We start from the raw sequence: 26,429 nt of genomic DNA on the forward strand, positions 1-26,429 counted from the left end.
TTCTTCTGAGGGGGAGGAGAATAGCTCACTCTCCCTAGAGGGCCTAAGAAAGATCAGTTTACAGGTTCCAGCATGGGGTGGGACCCTTCCTCCTTCCCCCGTCTTGGCACTGGCACTTGGTCTGGTGACCACCACTAGCCCACAGTTGGGTCAGAAAACGTTACAGAACTCCTCTCTCCCCCACCCGAAACACACTCAGCCCTTGCACTGACCTGCCTTCTGATTGGAGGCTGGTTGCTTCGGATAATAACCTCCAGGACCCCACTGTTGGTTACAGCCTGTTTGTATTATTCTGACCGCAACTCAAGACACCTGCAGCAGGGTGTGAGAAAAAGTAAAAGACCAGTATTTTCACGTTGCCAGGTAGCAGCAACACAGAAGACTGACGGCCGCCACCTAAGTGGGGCCGGGGCTGGTGTCTGCCCATGTTGCCATCTGGACGAGCTGCTTGCCACAATGAGGGATCTTCTTCAATACATGGCTTGCTTCTTTGCCTTTTTCTCTACTGGGTTTTTGATTGTGGCCACCTGGACTGACTGTTGGATGGTGAATGCTGATGACTCTCTGGAGGTAAGAAGATAGCAAACTCTTTTCGTGACCAGGCCAGCCCAAATTCTCGCTAAGTTCTAACTGCCATATACAACATTCAGTATCTTCACTAAAGCTAATGATAGCAAAAATAGGCAACATGGACTATTTATTGAGTCTTTACATTATCAGCTCATTTAATCCTCACAGCTAATTTATGAGGTAGGTGTTGTTATCCCATTAAACAGATGAAGTTACTAAATAGTTCCTCTTTTTTTCATAAGGATAAATTTACACAAGGGTAATTAAGTGATCTCTGCTACTGAGACCTTCAGAAATTCACATCTTCCACTGCTGCACATATCAAATTGAAGAACATTTCAGTACCACCCTTTTTTCTAAGATAAATTTGTTACTCTTGATGACAGCATCAAGAATAGTGTGATAACTTTTTTTAAGGAGTATTAATAATCTAAAACATTGAGGAAGAAAATGCAAGGCATGCAAAACCTACCCAATTAACATGCAATAGGAAAAACATTATCTTAATGATTTCCAAGTAAAAGAAAATATTTTGAAGGAGAAAACGTCTTTCCAGTGCATCCCAATGTACACGGGACAGGCATGGACTTAAATCCCCCCTTAAAATGAGTTGCTCTAGGAAACTGACTGCTATGCAAAAGATGAGTGAGTGGGTTCACATTTGAGGATTTTATGTTTGTCACTGGAGAAGCTCAGAAAGAAGTAATTTTGAAGTTCAAAAGCATTACCTGTGGCCATAGGAATCTGAGAGAGGCAGAATTGAGTAAAATATCAAATCTTCAGAATTAGCTGCTGTTCATTAATGAGGCTTAGGAAAATACAGGTAAGAAAAACAAACAATATTTCAAGAGCTCAAAAAAAAAAGAGTGTATAGCAAAACAATTTGCCTTTTAATGTGCATCCTGAAGGGAACAATTTACCCTGGCAAATGCTATAATGTCACCTCTATAAAGTTTAGGAAAGATACTCAAGTGAGTTTATATATTTTTCTTCTAATTTTCTTTATTAAACTCTCAAATTGGAGTTCCAAGTGGAAAGTAATAATCATTCTATTTTGCTGTGCATTATTTTTGCTGCTCACTTTTTCTTGCTTTTAATTTTCCTCTGACTTGAACATGGCATTTCAAAACCAATGGAGTTATGAATACCTCTTTAATGCTAGAAAATTACATTTCCAAAAATTGTGATAGAATTGAACTACTGTAAAGGATGTCTGCTATAAGTGAGCCCAGTGATGCATTTTATCTGGCCATGAAGATACGGAGAGAATGAAATAAATGCCTTTTGAACAGTGCTCAGGGAAAAGTGCAGATACAACGCTCTGCTGTCATTAGTTTGCCATTATCTAGACGGCCAGTGGTAGGTGATGAATACAGAAATATGTTGAACTTGAGCATAATTATAATTATGTTTTTTAAAATGCAAAACAATGTAAAATCTCATCTAGGGGCATTGTTAAAATATTTTCTAAAACAATTTAAAAGTCTTTCTGCTTAAGCTGACATAATTGCTAACTTCATTTGATAAGAAATAGTTTTAGAAAGGGCCAAACCTTGCTGAGAGAGAGATTGAGAGTCCTGGAATTTAAAATATCTTCTTTCATTTTAGTATAACCAACCAATTTGCCATCTGTCCCATGAAATAATACTTCTAGTTAAAACAAATGGAATGAGCAGTTCAGGTTACACACCTCAAGTAAACCCTTGCTAACCTTGAAAAATAGTTAATATTTCTTAGCTTCCTTCTTATTTCCCATACTTAAAATGTATTGCTATAATATTCCCAAGAAGCCTTCACATTTAAAGGAAGAGGCTGGGCATGGTGGCTCATGCCTGTAATCCCAATACTTTGGGAGGCCGAGGCGGGCGGATCACAAGGTCAAGAGATTGAGACCATCCTGGCCAACGTAGTGAAACCCCATCTCTAACAAAAATACAAAAATTAGCTGGTCGTGGTGGCAGGCACCTGTAGTCCCAGCTACTCAGAAGGCTGAGGCAAGAGAATCGCTTGAACTAGGGAGGAGGAGGTTGCACTGAGCCGAGATTGTGCCACTGCACTCCAGCCTGGTGACAGAGCGAGACTCCGTCTAAAAAAAAAAAAGAAGAAGAAGAAGAACCCTGTAACAAATCCGGCCCCCTTCTCTTTCAACAATCTCTTTAGTTGTCAATATTTTTAAAAATCTCTTATAATAATTGCTACTTCAACAGGCCAGGATAAAAAGTTATATTATCCACAAATTTGAAGGTTCTGATACTAGCTCAATTGCTCTTTTCTTGCCCCCATCCTCATTTATATATCACCTTTGGTCCATATAACAACTCACTTTATGTCTTTATTTTATTTTTTTATAGATATGGTCTCACGCTGTCACCCAGGATAGAGTGTACTGGTGCAATCATATCTCACTGCAGATTCAAACTTCTAGGCTCAAGTCATCCTACCACCTCAGCCTCCCTAGTAGCTAGGACTGCAGGTGCATGTCCCAACTGGCTAATTTTAAAAATTTTTTGTAAGAACAAGGACTTTCTCTGCTCTCTAGGCTGGTCTCCAACTCCAGGCCCCAAGTGATCCTCTTGCCTCGGCCTCCTAAAGTACTGGGATTATAGGAGTGAACCACCACAACAGTTCACTTTAATCAATTGTTAGACAAAAGTCAACGAAACCAGTGTTTTGTTTTGTTTTGATTTTTTAAGAAAAAAAAAAAGGAATACCAATAGATAATTTAAATAAGAAGGAGTATTATACTTTTCCAGTTTTTTTCATTTATTTATTTATTTTTTTTTTTAGTATTTTTGGATGATGTTGGCACGGGAGTTAGAAGAGTTTTATGGTTCCATTCAGTATAAAAAATATATACAATTATATCATATAAAAGGAATGATGCTACTCCTACTAGAAGAGACAAAGATAAAGCAAAAATTGCTCCTGCCTCTCAGGAGTGCACATTTAATGAGGGGAAAACAAAGATACACATGAAACTATAATAAAAAGCATAAATAAATTCATATTTTGAGCAAGAAATAAGCGAAGTATCATTGGGGAAGAAAATATGCAATGATTACTTCCTATCAGGGACATCGAAGCAGGTCTTATGAAAGAAAAGGCATTTGAGCAAAGCCTTGAAACAATGTAAAGCATTTCAAATTGTAGAAATGGCAGCAGGGGCCTTTCAGATAAGGGGACAAAGTGGCAAAAGTGCAAAGTGAGGAAAAGTTCAGCACTTGTTAGAGGAGTAAAGTGGGTAACACAAAAGAGGAGGTAGAGAAAGCTCAGATATTCTTTTTGCCTACCACACTACCTATCTCGAATGAAGTTCTTTGTATTAGGTAAAAATGTTAGGAAAGAAAATAGCACACAGAATTACGATGTGCACAACCCTAAATCCGTGACTAGAGGCCCTCAGCTACCATCCTGCTCTTGTCATTATTGATTGATTTGTGTCTCTGAGAAGACTGATGGGGAGAAGAGAATTTGGGTTTTGAGATTTTTCAAGCGTGTGTTTGCATCTTAACCCTTATTAACTGCCTTCTATTAAGCAAGTCACATTTCTTGTCTTTGGCTCAGTTTTTTCAATTATATAGTTGAACTCAGTTGTTTCTAAGATCCTTTTCAGTCTTTTTTTTTAACATCAGGTCTCCATGTCTGTCTGAAACTTCAGAGAGTTGGACACTCACTAATGGACTGGTGGTATCTGGTGCTTCTCCAGGCATTTCCATTGGGAATCTAGTGGGAGTATACTCCATTTTTCTGTAACTTCATACACTCTCCCTTCCTTCATTCCAACTTTTTTCTCTTTTTGCTTCATTTCCTTGTTCTTTTCTTCCTCTTCTTTATTTCCCCTCTCTCTTTTCCTCCCTTTTCTTACCTCCTTCTCTTTCCCTCCTATATCCTTCTTTTTCTTTCTTTCCATTTCTCCTTCATCTCTTTATCCCTTCGTTTCTCTCCCTTTTCTTTCTACCTTTTGTCATTTCACAAATCATCTTTGACAACTTCTGTATACTTGGCACCATGGCGGGTTCAGGGTTATGAAGTAGGATGAGACCTGGAGCCTCCCCTAGGCTGCTCCCAGTGTAGTGAGTGGGACAAATAGGTGAACCGACAGTAATAGCACCATGCAGCACACACTACGATAATGAAAACCGTAAGCGGGTGGCTCACTCAGTCTTGAATAACTAGTGAAAGCTACCCAAAAGAAGAAATATCTAAACTAGGACTTGAAGAACAGGTGAGTGAAGCGGAGAAGTAGGGAGTATTCCAAGCTCAGGAAATGGCAGGAACTGAGATCAAGGTACAAGCGCATTGTATGTTTGCGGTATTTTGTATATTTCATCATAGTAAGAATTTCCAGTTTAGAGAAAAGAATACAGGGGTTGGGTCATTAAGAGTTTTGCATAGCATGTAAAATATAGATCTTATACTGTAGGCAAGTGTTTGTCACTGTAAGCAATATGTACATGTACTTTAGAAAGATGAATCATTCTGGCTATCTGTGGGGAGAGATTGGAAGGGTAAAATGAGGTATGGGGAGAACAACTAGGAGACTTTTGTTATAGACCAGAAGGGAAACAATAGTGGCCTGAACTTGAGTGGCAGCAAGCATGAAGAAATAGGAAATATGGGAGACTCTAAAAATGTCAAATTGATGAGAGTTATAACTGACTGCATGTGGGGAAGCAGGTGATGAAGAGACACAGTCAAAGTTGAAATCTGCCTTTCTGATCTGGGGCGATTGGAGGGGTGGTGATGTTACTCGCCAAGAATTTAAATGAATGAAAATTAGTATCTATACAGAAATCTTCATGGAGCAATGTCCCCGAACCATCCTACTGTTTTTTTCTGCTTAGCTTATTACATAATACTTAGAGGTAGGAACACAATTCTTTTTTTTTTTTTTTTTTTTTTGAGACGGAGTCTCACTCTGTCGCCCAGGCTGGAGTGCAGTGGCGCAATCTCGGCTCACTGCAAGCTCCGCCTTCCGGGTTCACGCCATTCTCCTGCCTCAGCCTCCCGAGTAGCTGGGACTACAGGCGCCCGCCACCACGCCCGGCTAATTTTTTGTATTTTTAGTAGAGACGGGGTTTCACCGTGGTCTCGATCTCCTGACCTCGTGATCCGCCTGCCTCGGCCTCCCAAAGTGCTGGGATTACAAGCGTGAGCCACTGCGCCCGGCCAGGAACACAGTTCTTTACAGTGGAGAAGTTTATAGATTTAACTTTATATCAGAGGGACCTGAGGTTAAATCCTACGTTACCAGGCAGTGGCTGTATGAATTTAGACAGACTCTTAAATAGCTATAAACCACATTTCCTGTTCGGTAATGAGAGAATAATAATACACACATCGTAAGTTTCTTGTGAGAATTAAATGAGCTTGTGTAGCTAAAGCATTTGCCACAGTAGCAGGCAGATATGAATCAGCCAATAAATATTAGATATATTATTGTCTATTTGCAGTTTATTGGTTTGTTTTTGTTCTGGAGAAGGAGAGGACATTTTGCATAATGTTTGCTGAACAGAGAAATATAAGATTTAAATTCTATTCCTATTTTTGGTATTGCTTCTCTTGGAGAAATTTTGTTTACTTCTCTAAAGCTGTCATTTGCCTTTTTTAATATATATATATCAGAATCTCTTTCTGCCGCCCAAGCTGGAGTGCAGTGGCATGATCTTGGGTCACTGCAGCCTCCACCTCCTGAGTTCAAGCAATGCTCCTGCCTCAGCCTCCCGAGTAGCTGGGACTACAGGAAAGCGCCACCATGCCTGGCTAATTTTTTTGTATTTTTTGTAGAGACAGGGTTTCACCATGTTGGTCAGGCTGGTCTTGAACTCCTGACCTCAGGAGATCTGCCCACCTCATCCTCCCAAAGTGCTGGGATTACAGGTGTGAGCCAACACGCCTGGCCGCCCATTTTTAGATTTACGTCTATTTCCTTTCTGTCTGACCAGGGAAATAAGACAGACAATAAGTCAAATAGTGAAGATTATTTATCAAATGCTCACATTTGACAAAGAAAATAAATTATGAGATAATAACATTGTTAATATGTTAACTACAAGATACGTAACTCTTAATTATTTACACTGAAATAGGTAGTTTCCTCACACAGTAGTTACTGATCTCTCAATTATAAAAAGGAAAAAGTGTTTTCACAAGAAGATTTCATTTTCAGTTCATCTTTGTTAATTACTGAGAACCTGCTATATACTGAGCACTAGGATGATTAAAATTTTATTACCTCAAAACAAAGTTGCTCACATTAGTATTTATTTTATCTGTATAATCAGGTTCTCTTCTGGGATTTCTATTTGCATTAATATTACAATTCTTTTAAACATAAAGTAAATAATAAAATTATTATATCCAGCATGCCCTTTGATTATATACATTTTTGTAACTTTCCAATTGATTTCAAACTCTTTCAGCAGATGTTTGAGGCTACAAATATTCTCTTATTTATCTCATGGTTTCCTAAGTACCTAGCACTGATGTACATTAATGTGAACTCATGATGCATTTGCTCACATGAGTTGATAGAGCACCTAGTAACATACTTAGCATACCTGTAATATGAAGTGATTATTGAAAATCTCACATTGAACCTTAAATAAGAAGTATGTCTGTAATGAAATGATGATTTTTTTAAAGCAAGATTTTATATCATGCTACAATTTAAATATTTTCAGGATATGTATTTGGTTCATTTTTAAAAATAAAATTGGAATAAAAATCTGATTCTTGGGATATCTAATAAAGTTGATGAAGAGTATATTCTGGGCTAGAGAATGTGGCTTTTTGCTTGGTGCTTTAAAGAGAGAAATAAAAAAAAGAAAGAAAAAAGAAATTGATAGTTTGTAATAATTTACTCAACATAAATTGTGATCTTTATCACTGGGCAATAATCATTACAAAGTTGTAATGCCATACTTTTAAAAGGAAAACATTTTAATGTATGTAACCATTTAAAAATGTTAAAATGAAAATACTTAGAAAGTTCAGACACATAACATAGGTCATATACCTGCGAAGAACACAAAATTTTATTTTTCTCCTAAGTTGGCGTTACCCCATTTCTTATGATTTATACCTTTACCCAGTGCTCCACAAATAACCCGGACTAAAACAAATAAATTTTAGCAAATAAAGTCATGTTTTTCTTTCGTATCTTATAAATATGGGATATAAAGTAAAAAGAAAAGGCAACATTGATTATGATTATTTTAGTCTTGCTCCCTCATCTTTATTAAGGCCTGTATTTAGGCCCTGGGATAGTAGAAAATATAAAATAAAATGTAAAAGTAAAATGTTCAGAATCTTGATTGAAAAATTTAAATGCATTTTATGTTAAAATTGAAAATGTTTCCAGTTTTAGTAGTCAAATGTTATTTACTACAATATTGATAAAACTTTTGCATCTTAATAAATATACCTAAGTAAGTACTAAGTAGCTATCTAAGTAGGAAAGTCACATCTTCAATGTTAAAATATATTAACACATGGATGGTAAAGTGGTGTGAAAATTATAAATTCTTATAATTTGTATATTCAGGGTGGTTTTTTAAAATAATATATCTTAATAGCTTATTTTCTTTTAGTTGTCCGTACATTTATAATCTTAATGCATATTGACAAAAAATAATCTTGTTTGATAGTGGTTAACCAACAATAAACATTTACAAAATCTACTGTGTATATTTACTCTCTCTATAGGTAGGTAGGTAGGTAGGTAGATAGATAGATAGATAGATAGATAGACAGATAGATACATACATACATACACAGACATAATTTCCTATGTTACTAGAGAAGAGATAAATGCCGAACATTGTTGAATGTCTCTAATTCTCAAGTATTTTTTAGTGTTTCTAATTCTCAAAAGATACATAAAAAGACAAGGCAGACAAAATTGTTGCTGCTTATATTTCAAGACTGATAAGAAAAGAGAAACTGGGAAAGACTAGGATAGAGAAGTCTTAATGGGAGACTGCTATAGAGTCCAGAATAAGAAATCCCAGGACTAAGGAACTAATTTATGCCACTGTAACTCAACTGGGAAGAGTCATCATCTCTATGGTTTCCTAACACTTTTAAGTGACATCCTACTCATTTTTAGTACTGTAGTAAACCCTTTCCAGAGCCAGTTGAGTAAACAGGTCCAGAATGACACCGAATCAATGTAAGCTCTTCAGTCTAAATCATAATTCTTTGGCTTCTGGATTTAGCTGTTTTTGTTATTTAGTCGAGTAGAAATTGCATGTATTAAGTAGCAACTGTGCATATAATAACCATTTTCTGCTCCAAACTTCCAATGAGAGTATATGAATTGATTGAAAAATTGAGATTTTCTTATCCTCAATAAACATTTATTAAGCACCTATTATGTACCAAGAGTAAGAGACTGTATGCTCCTTGAAGCCAGCTGCCATGTTTGTCTTTATCATCGCTGTTATCTCCAGAATTAATATAGTCAGCATGTTGACTAGTAAATGACAGGCATTTAATAAATATAGTTTGAAGAATGACAGATGGCCTATAATTGCACATACAAAAGATAATGCAATATTTTAAGTCCTATAATAATATGGACAAATTCCTGTGCGATTTCAGGGTAGAAAGTGATAAATGCCAGCTAGAGAGACTTGGGTGGTGGGGAGGCTAATGAAAAAACAGAAGTCTTTAAAATGGGGCTTGAATAATAAGTAGAAGTTTGACAGGTTGAGAGCAAGGAGAGTTAGTCTCATTAGTATAATTAGTATATACCAGGAAGAGAAAACTCAAATGCCTTAAGGAACCAAGTAGCCAAAGTTCATGAGAGAGGCAGGTTGGGTAGGATCTGTGGGGAACCTGGTGAGCCCAAGCCCCACGTAAATGGGAGCAGCCACTCCTTTCTTGCCAATTGCTGCTTTGTGAGACTGGTGAGTTCAGGTACCCAGACTGACCAAGTTTCTAAGGGAACCCTGAAATCTCAACTGTTCTGTAAAGTCTGTACACATTGTTGGCAACTAATTAAGAGATTTTTTCGCTTTCCTCATGCTTGTGACTTCTGCTTTATTGTCATACTTTAAGTAAACCTACTTCTCTCCATTTAGGAGATAACCCATTCCTCACTTTTAGAAACAATAGATATTCATTGAAATAATATACAAATTAGCATTGTTTTAATGTTATTTATTAATATATAAGTTGCATGTTAGAAGGAGAAATTTTAAATTTAGAATCCTCTATTACAGACAACTCTGTCAGATTAAAAGTTATTACTTAACATTTGCATTTTTTACCCTTTAAGAGAGGTTAACTAAAATATTTTAAACATCAGCCTGCTTTTTAAGAACCCCGTCTTAAAATTTTCAAGAATTTAGATTTGCTTGCTTTTTAGTTTCTAATAAGCCATTTTACAACAGAGGAATAAGTAAATGAAGATGATAAATTATACCAGAGAGCATCCCTAAATATAATAAAAAACATGAAAAATTTTAACCTTGTCTTTTGTGCACAAAGGCACCTTTAAGGGTGTCTCCAGTAAGTGCTATATTAACACAGAAGTTTAGTTAATTACAGCCACTATTCTCACGTACCTTAACTGAGTGTGAATGCCAAGCCATCTAATAGTGTGCCCCTGAGCATTAATACCTAATGAAATTGGATTCCTTGTTTTCTCTAATGAGCTCATTGCTTTTCTAAATATGGTCATTGCAGGTAAATGATCAATAGCCTTGAAACTGATACCACTACTGAATTATTTTGGCAAGATGGAAATACTCTTATTAGTGTAAAATAGGAATTTTTGAATATGCATTTCAGATCACTTTCTAAATAATGTCATGTATGACAGGAATGACCACAGGAGGCTAGTTTGTTTCAGTGGCTGGCTTAGACAGTAAGAAATCGTGGACGGTCGCTGTCTGATTTACAGCACAGTGGCTTCAAACTTGTATCACCTAGCTCCAGCTAAAGTGAACTGGATGCAGCGTGTTCCTGTTAATTAAGACACTGCGGGGCAGTCAGCTTTGAGAAGATCTGTTTTCTGTTATGATATGGCAGTTCTGTACAAACTGTCTCTAATATGCTAGTTTCCTACAGCTGCCTTAACAAATGACCATAAACTTGGTGGCTTAACAAAAGATAACTTTATTCTCTCACAGTTCTGGAGGCTGGAAGCTTACAGTCAAGAAGTTGGCAAGGCTGCGCTGCCCCTGAAAGTTCTGGAAGAATCCGTTCTTAGCCTCTTCCAGCTTCTGGTGGCTGTAGGCATTCCTTGACTTGTGGCTGTATCCCTCCAATGTCTCTGCCTCAGAGGTCACATTGCATCTTTCTTTTCTGTCTGTTTCTCTCCTGCATGTGTCTCTTATAATGAAATTTGTCAGCCCACCTGTATAACCCAATATGATCTCAAGGTCCTCAGTTGCATTTTCAAGGATCCTTTTTCCAAATAAGGCCATATACTGGTGGTAAGAATGTGGACATATCTTTCTGAGGGCCACCATCTTTCTCCACCTTCACTGTGGTTAGTTAGTAAAGCCTGACACAGCCACTACTCAAGTCATTATGATGTTTAAGCACTTTACTACCACTGTTTTTATTTATTGAGCATATCATGTATATTGTATGTGTATTTGTAATTTTTAATTCTTTTAACCATCCTATCATTATCTCCCATATACAGATAAGGAGATTGAGGATCAAAAAAGGTAAGATCTTCCCCAAGGTTACAACATAGATAGTAAGAGTGTCAATCTATATTTAATATTTAATGCATATATAAATGTAATTTCTGTGTAATGCACATATAAATTTAGATGTCCACATTATTTAGAAATTTATGTATTGAATTTCACAAGATAGCTGTTTATCGTTAGATTTTTTTTATCTCTGTGTTACACAGGGTCAGATAATCCTCCAGGAAGTCCAAGAATTGTTTCCAACTTAAACCTAAGGAGGAGCATGCCAAGGTGAAGTTCGCAGAATAATAGCCTTGGGATGAGATCCAAGTTAGGGCTTACTTCACCCAAAGCTATCATCCAATACCCAATTCTGGATTACTTTATCTTAAAATGGATTTGGAATTCTTTTTAAAAAAATGGTTTTAGGCTGGGCACGGTGCCTCACGCCTGTAATCCCAGCACTTTGGGAGGCTGAGGTGGGCGGATCACCTGAGGTCAGGAGTTCGAGACCAGCCTGACCAACATGGGGAAACCCTGTCTCTACTAAAAATACTAAAAAAAAAAAAAAAAAAAAATTAGCCTGGCATGGTGGCGCATGCCTGTTAGCCCAGCTACTCGGGAGGCTGAGGCAGGAGAATCACTTGAAACCGGAAGGTGGAGGTTGCCGTGAGCCGATCGCACCATTGCACTCCAGCCTGGGGAAAACAGTGAGACTCCGCCTCAAAAAAAATTGTTTTTAAACATTTGTAACTGTTTAAACAATTTTTTAGCACATACGCATCTTTTTAAATGGGGTACATAGTAATGTTTTGATACATATAATGTATAGTGATCAGATTAGGGTAATTAGCATACCCATCATCTCAAACATTTATATTTTTTTGTTGGAAATATTAAATATCCTTTTTCTAACTATTTGAAATTGTATCATTATTAACAATAGCCATCCTAGAGTGCTATAGAACAGGGGTCCACAACCCCCAGGCCACGGACCAGTACTAGTCCGTGGCCTGTTAGTAACTGGGCTGTGCAGTGGGAGGTGAGCAGTGGGCAAGCGAGCATTATCGCCTAAGGGTGGGCAAAAGCTCCACCTTCTGTCAGATCAGCGGCAGTATTCGATTCTCATAGGAGTGCAAACCCTGTTGTGAACTGCACCTGAAAGGGGTCTAGGTTGCATGCTCCTTGTAAGCACCTAATGCCTGATGATCTGAGCTGGAACAGTTTCATCCAAGAGCATCTCCAACCCCCTACCCACTGGTTCCATGGAAAAATTGTCTTGCATGAAACCTGTCCCTGGTGCCAGAAAGGTTGAGGACCACTGGTATAGAACACTAGAACTTATTCCTCTTATCTAGCTGCAATTTTGTATCTCTTAACAAATCTCTCCTTGCTCCCTGGCCCCTACCCTTCCCAGCCTTCGGTATCCTCTGTCTTACTTTTTACCTCCTGTTTTTTTTGTTTTTTTTTTTTCTGTTTGTTTGTTTAGACGGAATCTTGCTCTGTCGCCAGGCTGCAGTGCAGTGGCGCGATCTCGGCTCAGTGCAACATCCAACTCCCTAGTTCAAGCGATGCTCCTGCCTCAGCCTCCAGAGTGGCTGGGATTACGGGCGCACACCACCACGCCTAGCTAATTTTTGTATTTTTAGTAGAGACGGGGTTTCACCATGTTGGCCAGGATGATCCCGATCTCCTGACCTCGTGATCCATCCGCCTCAGCCTCCCAAAGTGCTGGGATTACAGGCGTGAGCCACCGCGCCCGGCCAAGATCAACTTTTTATAGCTTCCATATATGAATAAATGTTTATGTAATGTTTAACTTTCTATTCCTGGCTTATTTCATTTAACATTGTGTCCTTCAGTTCCATCCATGCTGACTTGAATAAAAGAATTTCATTTTTTAAATTGCTAAATAGTACTCCATTGTGTATATATACCATATTGTATTTATCCATTGCTCTGTTGTTGGGTATCTAGGTTGATTCCATGTCTTGGCTATTGTGAATAGTGCCACAAAGAGCATGGAGGTGCACACATACTGATTTCCTTTCCTTTGAATAAGTGCCCAGTAGTGAGATTTGTTGGATCATAAAGAATGGGTTTTAAATACACTGCAATGCTTAGGAGCACACCCACACACTGCTGTGTTTGAGTCCTGTCTCCTCCATTAACTATGCTTTCTTGGGGTTATCACTTAACTTTCCTGTGCCCCAATTTCCTCATTTGTAAAATGGATGATAAATAATATCTCTTAAGGTCCCTTAAGAAATAAGAAAAATAATAATATGCTAAATAGTAACTGCTTTATGGTATAGACTGTACTGAATAATTATTACCAATTATAAGTATTTTACATATAGAGCAGTAATAGAGGTAAAACATTCAGAATTGCAATGAAGTTGCAAGCAGTAGAATTTTATTTGGCACATAACATGGCCTCAAAAAATAGCATGGTGCAGAGAGTTTCATAGTGCATGTATTCCTGAATATTATTTTATTTTCCAAATCAAAGTGTTTTTATGTTTTTTTTTTCTCTCCACAGCAATTTAACTCCCTTCCTTTGCATTCCTCATCCCACCCTGCTCTGTTATTTATTCTTTCTTGGGGAAAAAATTAAGTTTTTATTTTCCAAGATAATTCATAGTTAAACTTTACTAAACTATTCCCAGATACACATGGTAATTTGAATACATAACCAAGTCAGAGGAAACAACTGTATTAGCTCTGTTCCATATGCGTGAGCTCTATCAAGAACACCTGAAACTATTTTCTGTTGGCATGTTTATGATTCTAAGAAATCTATTGTGACTTACAGTTTGTTGATAAAGCATGAGAAGGTTCAGGGAACTGGTACCTTTTAGCTCTAAGTGGATTCTTAGAGTCATCTGCACATCATTTCCAAGTAAAAATGGTTTACAGTTGTCAAGTTATACAAAATTAATGCTCAATTTGCTTACATCCATTACATAGCTTAAGCATTTATAATACATCATTGGAGCAACAAATAAGACTTGGGGCCTTTATATATTTTATTTATTGGCATCTTTTCATTTATTGGTTTTCTTTGCTGATTACTTTACATTTATAAACTTCATATATAAAGATAATATTTTTCTTCATGGAACTCAGTATTTGTGATAAAGAAATAATATATATTTTTAATAGACTCAAGGTGTCAACAGTTATCATCTATTGTTATATGTTTTTTTTTTTTTTTTTGGTGAGTAAATGTCAGCACAGAGACATGAAATGATGTTTTTCCATAACCATAACTCAATGGTGGAAGCAGCCATAGATATTTAAATATATTTAGTTCTGTTTTTATCTCTTCTAGACATGACTTATTTCCCTACCCCCACCCTACATGAGGAAGTGGATTCATTTCCTGGCCCAGAAAGGCTTCAACTGTCAGTGCTTAAGGGAAAATATTCTAATATGCATTGTTTGTTGTAAATGAAATTCTGATTATGCGTGTAACCGCTTACTTTGCTATCAAACACAACCACCAACTTCTCTTTTTGATCAAGGGGAACTGAACTGTGCCTGCATGAATTGTTTCACACAGTGTCTTCTCTGACATCTAGGTGAGCACAAAATGCCGAGGCCTCTGGTGGGAATGTGTCACAAATGCTTTTGATGGGATTCGCACCTGTGATGAGTACGATTCCATTCTTGCGGAACATCCCTGTACGTATGCCTTAAATCTCACTGCATGCCAGGAAGGGAAAGGGACAGAAAACTGAGTTCAGGTTTCCATTTTGTGCTTTGTTTTCTATTGTACTATATTAAGGCTCGGTCCAGTTTGAAATGGTTAGAAATTGAGCTCATCTCGGAAATGTGAATTGAAATATATACTTCAGCACATTTTCTCTTTTCTCTATATTTGTAAATTCCTTGAGGGAAAAATATTATCTTATTCATCTCTGCTGTCCCTCAAAGGCCAGGCATAGTGCTTCATACGCAGTAGGCTTACCGTAAATGGTTTTTTAATCGAAATGAATTCTTTGGGGTGCTGTAGTTTCGTTATTAGATTGGACAGGTTAAGTGGAAAGCATTTCAGAGATGTTTTAAGCTATGACTTAGTTCAAATAGAAAGTTTACAGTTATTGCAATTGAAGGTTTGCTAAGAAAGAGAGAGTGGCAGAGGCGGAAAGAGGTAGACAGCCAGAGAGAGACACATAGGCTATGGGGATCAGTGGAAGAAAAAACCAACACGTGACACACCGTTACAGGCAATATTAAAGCTGACTCCCTTATCTTCCTTACTTTCAGCTTTAAATTATAGTAAAAGCCAGGTGCAGTGGCTCATACTTGTAATCCTAGCACTTTGGGAGGCCGAAGCGGGTGCGTCACTTGAGGTCAGGGGTTCGAAACCAGCCTGGCCAACATGGTGAAACCCCATCCCTAATAAAATTACCAAAAAAAAGTTAGCTCGTCATGGTGGTGGGAGCCTGAAGTTCCAGCTAGTCGGGAGACTGAGGCAGGAGAATCACTTGAACCCGGAAGGCAGAGGTTACAGTGAGCCGAGACTGCACCACTGCACTCCAGCCTGGGAGACAGAGCAAGACTCCATCTCAAAAATAAAATAATAAATAAATAAATTATAGTTACGTGTTAGCAGAGCCCATGTTGCTATGAATAAAGAAATCTCTTAAATTTAAAAATCTTATTGTTGATTCTCTCAATCCTTCTCCACAGTGTTTATTTGTTTATTTATAAGAACATTGAACCCTGCTAAGAAACATCTGTTCTGTTATGAAAGCAAAGAGGTTTTAGTCTCTTTCAAAGCAAATGATGGGTGATGGCACCATAAAGCAACTTCTTTACTCAAGATAAATAAAAAATTAAACCCTTGGAATGTGACTTTTCCCCTGAACCTCTATTTTAGTCCAGAGGAAAGCACTTAAAAACAGCAGCGCTCTAAAATTCTTCATCTGCTATTTAAAAGTTGGGTGCCTGGAACACTTTTTAAAACATAGTCATAAGACCTTTGTTTTATTTTTGTTAAAAAGGATTTTCTTAGTTCTTTTTCTTTTCCCCTCTCTATGCTAACCTAGTTCTACCTACAAAGAAACACTATTTGCTGAATAGGAATGGACATTTAGTCTATTCTAAAAATTCATTAAAATGGATTTTAATTCATAAGCTGATAAGAAAATGAAAAATTAAATATTTCAAACTTTTAAATACTGTTATATACATTCATGCAAGAAGAAAATATAATCACTCATAAGCTCACTACATAGAGAAAACCACTGTTTATATTTAATATATTCCTTTTTCATCTTTGACTTGTGTTATCACATTTTTCCCTTATTACTTTCAAATAATACACTAAAGACCCATTATTTTTCTTTAAAAAATCCTATCATGTTTAAAGACAGCAGAGATAAAAATGTACTCTAGGAAAATGACATATCTATACCCTCTTGGTTAGAATGTTACATATGAGGAAGTAGGATTTTATTTTTACTTTTTGCTATCTTTCATACAACTACAATTAGATAACTCTTCCCACTGGCCTGTATACTTAGGGTGTTTAATCCAGACAAATATGTTTGTCATGGCTCCAGTTGATATAGATAATTTGAGTCCCCACAAATCAGCATATTAACACCATTCTGGCAGTCAAATCTCACATGATCCCAGAAAAAGAAATTTCTCACTGGCCAGCATGACCTTTCTGCTTTCAGAACTCCCCTCCCGGAGCCAGGCTGGCCATGGGGTCCCTGGTCTACCCCATGGGCTCTTCAGAGACCCTACATCTAGGATAGGAGTTGGAGAGTTCCAAATGGAAGAAGGTTTAGGCCCATGAGAGTTTGAATGAGTTCAGACCACCCTATCCTGATGGTATAGCTGGTCCCAGGTAGTCCTAGGTTTCAAAAGGGTACTTGGAAAATTTCAAGGGAGGTCATCCAAAGAACAAGAACTTTTTGGCTTAGGGCCCTGAGTAGCAGGCCTACTTGTATGTGCTATTTAGTGATCAAGAAGAGATCTTGAAATAGTGGTACTATCTAATAGGTTACCTATTTTTATCTTTCCTAAATTTTGAGAAAAACGAGTCTTAGATTTGGAACATTTAAATTTTCTGAAATAATGCTAAATTTTGAGATCTGATGAATTGCGTTTTAGAGACAAATATTCATATATATTAAGATAATTACAGATAGTATGTTTACCTACTAATGAGGTAGGGGCTGATTTTATGCATTCATTTTCTCTCTCAGATGAGTCATAATATTTTTATTTTAAGTTAAGGAATATTGGCTGCATTTTTGCAAGCAACATATTTCCAAATAAGCCCTAAGGTTACCTACCATTGGATAAAAATTACTTAAAATACAAGGAAACCCCAGATCAATATGAAGATAAAACGTAATTGCTGTACCATAAAAGGAATAAATTTTATTACTGTTATCCATCAGCCAGCTAGAACAGTAATAGTTCTGATTTCAGTTAATTAGTCTTCTATTTGAGATCTGATTTCCCTAAGTTGAGCTCAGCATAACTATAACTCAGAGTTCTGGAGGCTTTCACAGTTGAAGATGCTTCTACTGCAGAAGATGATTGCTACTATTCCACTTTCATCTTCCTGATCTTTTCTTTCCTGGACTGTCTACCATATATTCTTATTGTCTGTAGCTTTAAAATATGGTCATTTGACAATGCAAGATTGAAGGCTTAATATGTAATATTGGCCAAAAAGAGTCATGATTTAAATAGCTGAAAGAGCAAATGATCTAATTTCCAGAAATTACCTTCTACTTAATAGCACAAACTAACTCTCCTTCTTCTAAAGCTCTCCTTACGGCTTCTTCTATCCTGAACTGGCAAAAAGAAATCTTGAAATGTTTTCTTCTTCTTCCCTGTGTCAAATTTTAGCCAATTATTATTTTTTAATAAAATTTTAAGCAATTAAAGTGATTCTTTATTCAATATTTATTAAGAAATTTTTGTAGGACAGATATGTTACCTTCGATTCGACAATCGGCTACGATATTTGTGAATGAGACATTTTCCAGGGCAGCAGGCAAAAAGGAAAACATTTCTTTAGTCTCCACTATCTACCAGGATGCTCTCTGCTAGTATACCAACAACAAAACTAAGTAGTGAACTGTGGTTAAACAAGCAATAATGTGAATCATCTCGTATTTTTTAGTTTTATGAAAACATTAGGGGTACTCACGTTCAAGTTCATACAAAGTCTGACTTTTACCAGCGGGGTGTGTGAATGTTACCTACTTGTCTGGTTTTTTTGCTATGTCTGTGAGTTAATATGGTTCCTTCCTCTGACGCTGCTTTAACCATATGCCCTGGTCTTCCAGTGAAGCTGGTGGTAACTCGAGCGTTGATGATTACTGCAGATATTCTAGCTGGGTTTGGATTTCTCACCCTGCTCCTTGGTCTTCACTGCGTGAAATTCCTCCCTGATGAGCCGTACATTAAAGTCCGCATCTGCTTTGTTGCTGGAACCACATTACTAATAGCAGGTACTGGTCTGGCTGGACTAGCAACAGGGGTAGGGAGACTCTGCTAAAGACTTGAGGTGAAGGAGAGTGTTGTGCTGAAGCTGCTCATTTTTGGATTATAGGTGGCTTCCTTTTCTAGATTGAAAAACTAAAGGTCACATCTACCAGCCCTGCTTACTTTAGCTTTGAAGTCAGGTAATTAGTCTTTTGTTAATATCTCAGAACAAAATATGAAGCTCTCAGGCCGGGTGTGGTGGCTCATGCCTATAATCCCAGCACTTTGGGAGGCCAAGGCAGGCAGATCACTTGAGGCCAGGAGTTCGAAACCAGCTGGCCATCATGGTGAAACCCCATCTCCACAAAAAATACAAATCCAGGCATGGTGGTGCATGCCTGTAGTTCCAGCTACTCGGGGGGCTGAGGCAGGAGAATCGCTTGAACCCAGGAGGCGGAGGTTGCAGGGAGCAGAGATCACACCACTGCACTCCAGCCTGGACAACAGAGCAAGATTCCGTCTCAGGGGAAAAAAGAAGAAAGAAAAGAAAAGAAAAAAGAAAAGAAAGAGAAGGAAGGAAGGAAGGAAGGAAAGAAAGAAAGAGAGGGAGAGAGAGAGAGAGAAAGAAAGAGCGATGTTTTAGGCATTTAAAAAGTTACATAACTTCAATTTTTAAAATAATGTATCTTGTGATTATTACTAAGGTTAAAATCCTAAAGTAAGCCTCAAACTTCTACCTCCTTGCCTGTACCCACCACCACCAACTCCACCAATTCTTTTTAACAATAAACTAACAATTGTGCCAAGTCCTATGTTAAGCTTGTCCCATGTGCTAACCCATTTATTCATAAATGTAACAATAAACAGATCATATTGTTATCCCCACTTAAGACGCAGATAAAGAATTGAAGTTCTGAAGACTAGTCAAGCATACTTATTAGTCAAGCTTGACTAATAAACAACGCATCAAAAAGCACTTTAAGTAGTATTTATTAGTGAGACAGCAAAATGATACTTCCTTCAGGTCTGTCTTCAACTTCAAAGCTTAGTCCTCTTCTTTTACAACATAATGTCTTCTTCTTGTCTGTTAGCAGGAAAAATCTTGTCTGCTAACAAAGCGGATATAAGTGGGAGCCTGACCAGGCCGTGTGGGGTAGTAAATCGGTATGGAGTTTGGAACTAAAAACACTTGGAGATACGTATGTGTGATATCTTCACCCATGTCTCTGTTTCCTGATCTGGCAAAGGAGTATGAAGCTAAGGTAGTAACACGTGGCCTTAATTGCTATGGTGAAGATGCAATGTGGTCACAGCAAACTCTTAGCTGACTGCCTAAACCTTTATATGCTCAGAACTTGGGCCTCCCTGATTTTTGACACAGAAATGTTAAGTCAACTTCCTAATAATCCTCAGATTGTATTATAAAGTTACAAAAATTTAGAATTCTTCCCTTCTGTAAGTCATTTATTTCATTATCCCACCTACTGACAGCATAGAACTTTTTAATATACAATGTATTTCATTTTACAGATTTAAATATTATTTAATCTAATTATTTACAGTTATACAACAGTGTTCCAGAATATTTTTGAGGCATCAACAGTAAATAATCCATCTTACGTAAAACAACAAAACAAATAATATTTAAAAAATAAGTCACTGAAGAAAATCCTGATAGGAATGACTGAAGAAATAACTAAATTGAAAGACAAAGCATGTCCTAAGCTTTGGAAACATTATTTGGAATTAGTGTGCTATAAAATTTATTTTTTAAAGTCTATAATCTGTTTTGAAGTTTTAGAAAAGGAATTTCTAACTGAAAACTGCAGATAATGGAATTATAGCAATGCTATCGCAATATATACTGTGTTTTCTAAAGGTTATGTGTTTATTATCTGGCTTTTTTTTTTTTTTTCGAGACGGAGTCTCGCTCTGTCGCCCAGGCTGGAGTGCAGTGGTGGGATCTCGGCTCAATGCAAGCTCCACCTCCTGGGTTCACGCCATTCTCCTGTCTCAGCCTCTCGAATAGCTGGGACTACAGGCGCCCACCACCACGCCCGGCTACTTTTTGTATTTTTAGTAGAGATGGGGTTTCACCATGTTGGCCAGGATGGTCTCGATCTCTTGACCTCGTGATCCTCCCGCCTCGGCCTCCCAAAGTGCTGGGATTAGGCGTGAGCCACAGCGCCCGGCCTATCTGGTCCTTCTTAAAGTTCTTACATTAAACAATTAGGAGAAGAATACAGTTAAATAGTGATTTAGATATCACAGACTCTCTAGGGGAAAAAATGTAAAATTTTTTGGAGACTACATATTTTATTTAATTTTTTAGGTTTGGGAAAGACAAATATTTATCTCATTAGACAGTAAAACAACCCTGGAAAGTAATCTGAAGAGATTCTTTGTGAACACATGCATCTAATTTAGCACAGTGTAGCAGAACTTTGAAATGAAGGAAAAGCAGGATCCAGTTGTTTGGGTGTTGGTGGGCAAGATCTTGATCTTGGCACTAATGTGGATACAGCTTCAGGATATCAGTAAGCATACATTTAGAAGTAAATAACTGAAAATCCAACTCAAGCCGACTTAGACAACATATAGATTACCGATTTCTTCTAATTGCCTTCTGCTAGGCATCGAGCGTGTGGAGACTACATATTTTAAAAATACTCTCTTAATGCAGTGTTTTGTCCTCCAACTCACCACATTTCTTCATTGCATCTAGGCTTCAACATGCAATTGATACTTTTAAAATAACAGGACTCTAGTGGCGTCATTTAAACCAGTTAATTGTCAGAGAGGCTAATCTGTGGAGATGTATTTGAAGGGAATAACATTTTTTGGTCCATTCTTATATGGTGTGGGGGTAGTAGATAAAGATTCATTTGAAAATAAAAATATTTTTTACTTCAATTATTTGTGTTTGACCTCAAGACACTGAAATCAGTGACTTTAAAAACAGTTTTCACATGGGTGCTGATTATGTAGCTGGCATAGCTTTAAAAGGGGGTACAGGGAGCATTACTCATAATGATATTTACTCACAATTTAAAAATCATTATGGAATGAACATATGCTCTATGTTGTTTGTGTTAGACTACATTCTTTTTCTGTTTTTTTGGTTTTGTTTTAGTATTTTCCTCTATACAATACTAACATGGTATTGGAAAGACAGGAAAATCAAAGAAAACCATAACGATGAATTTCGATTTACACAAACAGATGAGCACTGCATTATTTCATTTTTGCATTTTCTTTATGTATAAACTGAGATAAAATTTTAAAAAGATACAAGATGGAAGGCAAAAGGAAGAGACAGAAGAAGTGTCCAAAGTTTGGGTCGCCCATGAATCCATGTTACTGTTTTTACCTCTCTGAATAATACCAGCCATTTTGGGTATTAAGCAGGTATTTTTGGATTTAAATTTAGAAAATGTCCCCTATTATTTGTCGCATCCTCCCTTTCTTTCAGGCACCCCAGGAATCATTGGCTCTGTGTGGTATGCTGTTGATGTCTATGTGGAACGTTCTACTTTGGTTTTGCACAATATATTTCTTGGTATCCAGTATAAATTTGGTTGGTCCTGTTGGCTCGGAATGGCTGGGTCTCTGGGTTGCTTTTTGGCTGGAGCTGTTCTCACCTGCTGCTTATATCTTTTTAAAGGTAAGAATAAAATAAAATAGCAAACTTCCTTGCCTCCACTCTCATTTTTCCCAATCCAGTGGAAACAAATTTCACAAGAAAAAAAAATGCTACTTATTTGAATTCCTACCTATTACCATGAAAAATTCCAATTGTTCAAGGGCAACTGAATTGTAATACTCAAATGTTATTACCCAGTTAGTGCTATATTAATTGAAAAAATCCACAACTACAAGCATGTCCAATATTCAAATGCATAATAGTTATCTTGATGCATTACAATTATACATATATACACATATATATACATACTGTATATATACCCATGTATATATGTATACATATTATGTATATATACACATATACACGTACGTATAGGTATATATACATATATGTATACACATATGTATACATATATGTATATGTATATGTATAATTGTAATACATCAAAATAACTATTATACATTTGAATATTGGACATAGTTGTGGTTGTGTATTTTTTCAATTAATATAACACTAACTTGGTAATAATGTTTGAGTATTATAATTCATTTGTCCTTGAACAATTGGAATTTTTAATGGTAATTGGAATTTTTAATGGTAACAGGTAGGAATACATATATGTATATGTATGTATATATACACATGTATATGTATATGTATGTATACACACACATGTATATGTATATGTATGTATATACACACGTATATGTATGCATATATACACACGTATATGTATATGTATGTATATACACACGTGTATGTATATGTATGCATATATACACACATGTATATGTATATGTATGTATATACACACATGTGTATGTATATTAGAACTATACATATATGTGTATATATGTATATATACAATTATACCTTTATAATTGTATGCATATATGTAGATATACATATAATCATAATACATTAAAATAACTATTATACATTTGAATATGGGACATGGTTGTAGTTGTGAATTTTCTATATATGCATGCATATATATGTATATATATTTTGATGTATTACAATTATACATACATATGTATCTTCACCCACTCAACTAAATGTATATTTAGTGTTAAATGGAGAAGTGGACTAAGATCCAGCCAAATATTTCTTTTTAAAGAATTTAATGTGTTATGTTGGGTTTCTAAAAATACCACCTAAAAAACTAAGGGAATACCTCTCCTGATGAAGAAAAAAAAAATAACAGGAAATCTACTTGCCTGAATTTTAAACCTAGAAGTAACTTTCAGAATGAAAATCTTAGATTGTTTTCTAGGATTCTTCTTAGAGTTCCAAAATGATACCTTCTTTGACTATGTATATTCTTGCTCCTTTTGAGGAAGAACATATAAAATGGTGTTTTATAATTTTCCCAAGTTCACTGAGTCCTACTTATTTTTATATCTCTTTCAAACAGATGTTGGACCTGAGAGAAACTATCCTTATTCCTTGAGGAAAGCCTATTCAACCGCGGGTGTTTCCATGGCCAAGTCATACTCAGCCCCTCGCACAGAGACGGCCAAAATGTATGCTGTAGACACAAGGGTGTAAAATGCACCATCTCAGTGTGTGCTTGCATATGATTTAATCAATCAATATGGTTACATTGATAAAATAGTAAGTCAATCCAGGAACAGTTATTTAGAATTCATATTGAATTAAATTAATTGCTAGCTTAATCAAAATGTTTGATTCTCCTATACTTTTTCTATTACTCTCATATTTTTCTCTCATTCTCTCTGCTAACCTTCCTCCTTATGCACACACTTTCCCTATATTTTAAGATAAGTCTGCTAGGATATAGAAATGTTTGTTTGTGATTTCTATATAGCTATTAGAGATTATGACATAGTAATATTAAAATGAAATGATACTTAAACAGGAAGCAATTTCAAAAGAGGCCAGGAACCCTAATCTTTAAAAAGATGGACAAACTTACTTTTCTCCATGGCTTTTGGTTCACTTTTTGTACTTTTAACAAGTGGGTGAATTATTTGATAATTTTGAGAAGATTATTCTTTTAAATTCAAACTAGTCTATCAATGCCTACCATTACTCTGATTGTATTAAAACAGAAAAAGGAAATAACAACTTTGCATAGCAGCCACTGGTGAGAGTTAAAGACAATAGCTGCCCCCCGCCCCCAAATGTCGAAGGCAAATGCTAAATTGATACTGGAGCTCGTGGTGACTTTCTACCTCACTAACAACATAAGGGATCTGTGTATTATTTCACCACTATTCTAGCTTTGCTGATATATTGCCAGATGATTAGACTACAGAATAGCTCGACGAGAGAATTTACTCATTTATTGATTAAACATCCAAATACTATTGCAATGCACTATGTTAGAATTCACCAATTCAAGTGCCCACACACCACTGAATCATCAGCACCAAGCAAAATATTAGACATATGGCCAAATTCAACAAATATACGTTGATTTAAATAAATAAAAGTTCACGGCTTTACTAAAAAAATCAGTGCTGCGGCTGGGCACAGTAGCTCGCGCCTGTAATCCCCGCGCTTTGGGAGGCCAAGGCGGGTGGATCACGAGGTCAAGAGACCCAGACCATCCTGGCTAACATGGTGAAACCCCGTCTCTACTAAAAATACAAAAATTAGCCAGGCATGGTGGCGGCTCCTGTAATCCCAGCTACTCGGGAGGCTGACGCAGGAGAATGGTTTGAACCTGGGAGGTGGAGGTTGCGGTGAGCGGAGATCGCGCCATTGCACTCCAGCCTGGCAACAGAGTGAGACTCCATCTCAAAAAACAAAAATAAATAAATAAACTAATTAATTAATTAATATTCCTCATAAAATGTGGGTTTGGGGGAAAATATAGAATTACATATACATTTAAAGAAGTCGCTAATGAAATTTCATTCATATTCATAACATAATCATCTTGAATTTTTTTAATCATAGCGTTCTTAAAAATGTTTGTAAAATTTAATTTCCAGTTTTCTAATTACTTGTCATTCACATTAATAACATTAGTACCCTTACGGTACCCTTGCAATACCTGAAAAGAATATCAACTCACCCAGAAATTAGTTCTTTGAAAAAAAAGAAATTAAGTTGTGAATTTCTAAAGACCTTAAAATAAGTGTTTCAAATTTAAAGAACAAAGAATGATGTGAAAATGAGATTCTGATTCCTACTACATGAATTAACGTTTCGAGATTGCTGTTTATTACTTCCCACAGTATCTTTAACAGTATTCTATGAAGCAGTTCCAATCTAGTTGGAGAATTAACAGCAATTGATTTAACTATCTCATTTTTATTAACTGTGTTATTGACATTAACAATATTTGTAAATCATACTCACTAGTTATTTGGTCATTATTCTATGCATTTGAAAATTAATTTGTGTTGTTCCCCTCAATATTTGTTTTTAACATCTATTCCCATTTTTATTTTATACTCTCTTGTCTGTCATGCTTTATATATTCCAATAAGTCTCTTGAAATCCCTGTGGGGAAAGGCAGGACAAAAATCATTAGTTAATGAGATTTTAAAAATGTAATTTTTTCATTTTAAATATTTTGTTTGTATAAGAAAATATTTCAGAGAACCATGATGATAATGGATATGTGTGACTGTTTTGAACTTTTTTCTCAACTAAAACATTTTGTATGTATGGGAGGAATGTCAAGATTTGTTTTTTTAATTTATTTGAAACATTCGTTTCTAATTCATTGTAATGCAATGACGCTTCCCAAAATAAAGCGTAAAGAAGACTATGCTTTGTATGGCAACTAGTGAACAACAAAACAAATATGAAATGATGAAGCTGCAATAATTGACAGGTTGTGATGTAACATGGCAAGAAAGAAAAAAAGACATAATCCAAAAGCATATACAAGTAAGATTATTAGACTGAAACATTAAAATAGCTCACTAAATACTGGGTACTACTATTTAGGCCTGCCTATTAATTGCAATATAAGAAAATAAAAAATTTTAAAAATTGGGCAATGCTATTTATTCACCCCTTCATTAACTACTTCCTAAGATCAAATTTTTAAATTAAAATTAGCCTTTCATTAATATAAAATCTGTATATGTGCATTGTAAAATCTTTGTGTA

The 26,429-nt window shown here is 36.3% G+C and overlaps 1 protein-coding gene across 1 annotated transcript; it reads left to right on the forward strand.

The window, feature by feature from the left end:
• CLDN16 (claudin 16) lies at nt 1–25,985 on the forward strand. The gene is made up of 5 exons (XM_012510779.2): nt 1–570; nt 14,810–14,912; nt 18,551–18,715; nt 22,162–22,353; nt 23,753–25,985. The coding sequence occupies exons 1-5, from the start codon at nt 457–459 to the stop codon at nt 23,884–23,886; spliced, it is 708 nt and encodes a 235-aa protein (XP_012366233.2). The 5' UTR covers nt 1–456; the 3' UTR covers nt 23,887–25,985.
• The last annotated feature ends 444 nt before the right edge of the window (nt 25,986–26,429 follow it).

The sequence above is a fragment of the Nomascus leucogenys genome, chromosome 11 (assembly GCF_006542625.1).
Source record: "Nomascus leucogenys isolate Asia chromosome 11, Asia_NLE_v1, whole genome shotgun sequence".
NCBI lineage: Eukaryota > Metazoa > Chordata > Mammalia > Primates > Hylobatidae > Nomascus > Nomascus leucogenys.

Coding starts and splice junctions, on each gene's coding strand:
- CLDN16 (XM_012510779.2), top strand. CDS start 457: ATGAGGGATCTTCTTCAATACATGGCTTGCTTCTTTGCCTTTTTCTCT. Junction 14,913..18,550: donor CATTCTTGCGGAACATCCCT/GTACGTATGCCT, acceptor CTGGTCTTCCAG/TGAAGCTGGTGGTAACTCGA. Junction 18,716..22,161: donor AACCACATTACTAATAGCAG/GTACTGGTCTGG, acceptor CCTTTCTTTCAG/GCACCCCAGGAATCATTGGC.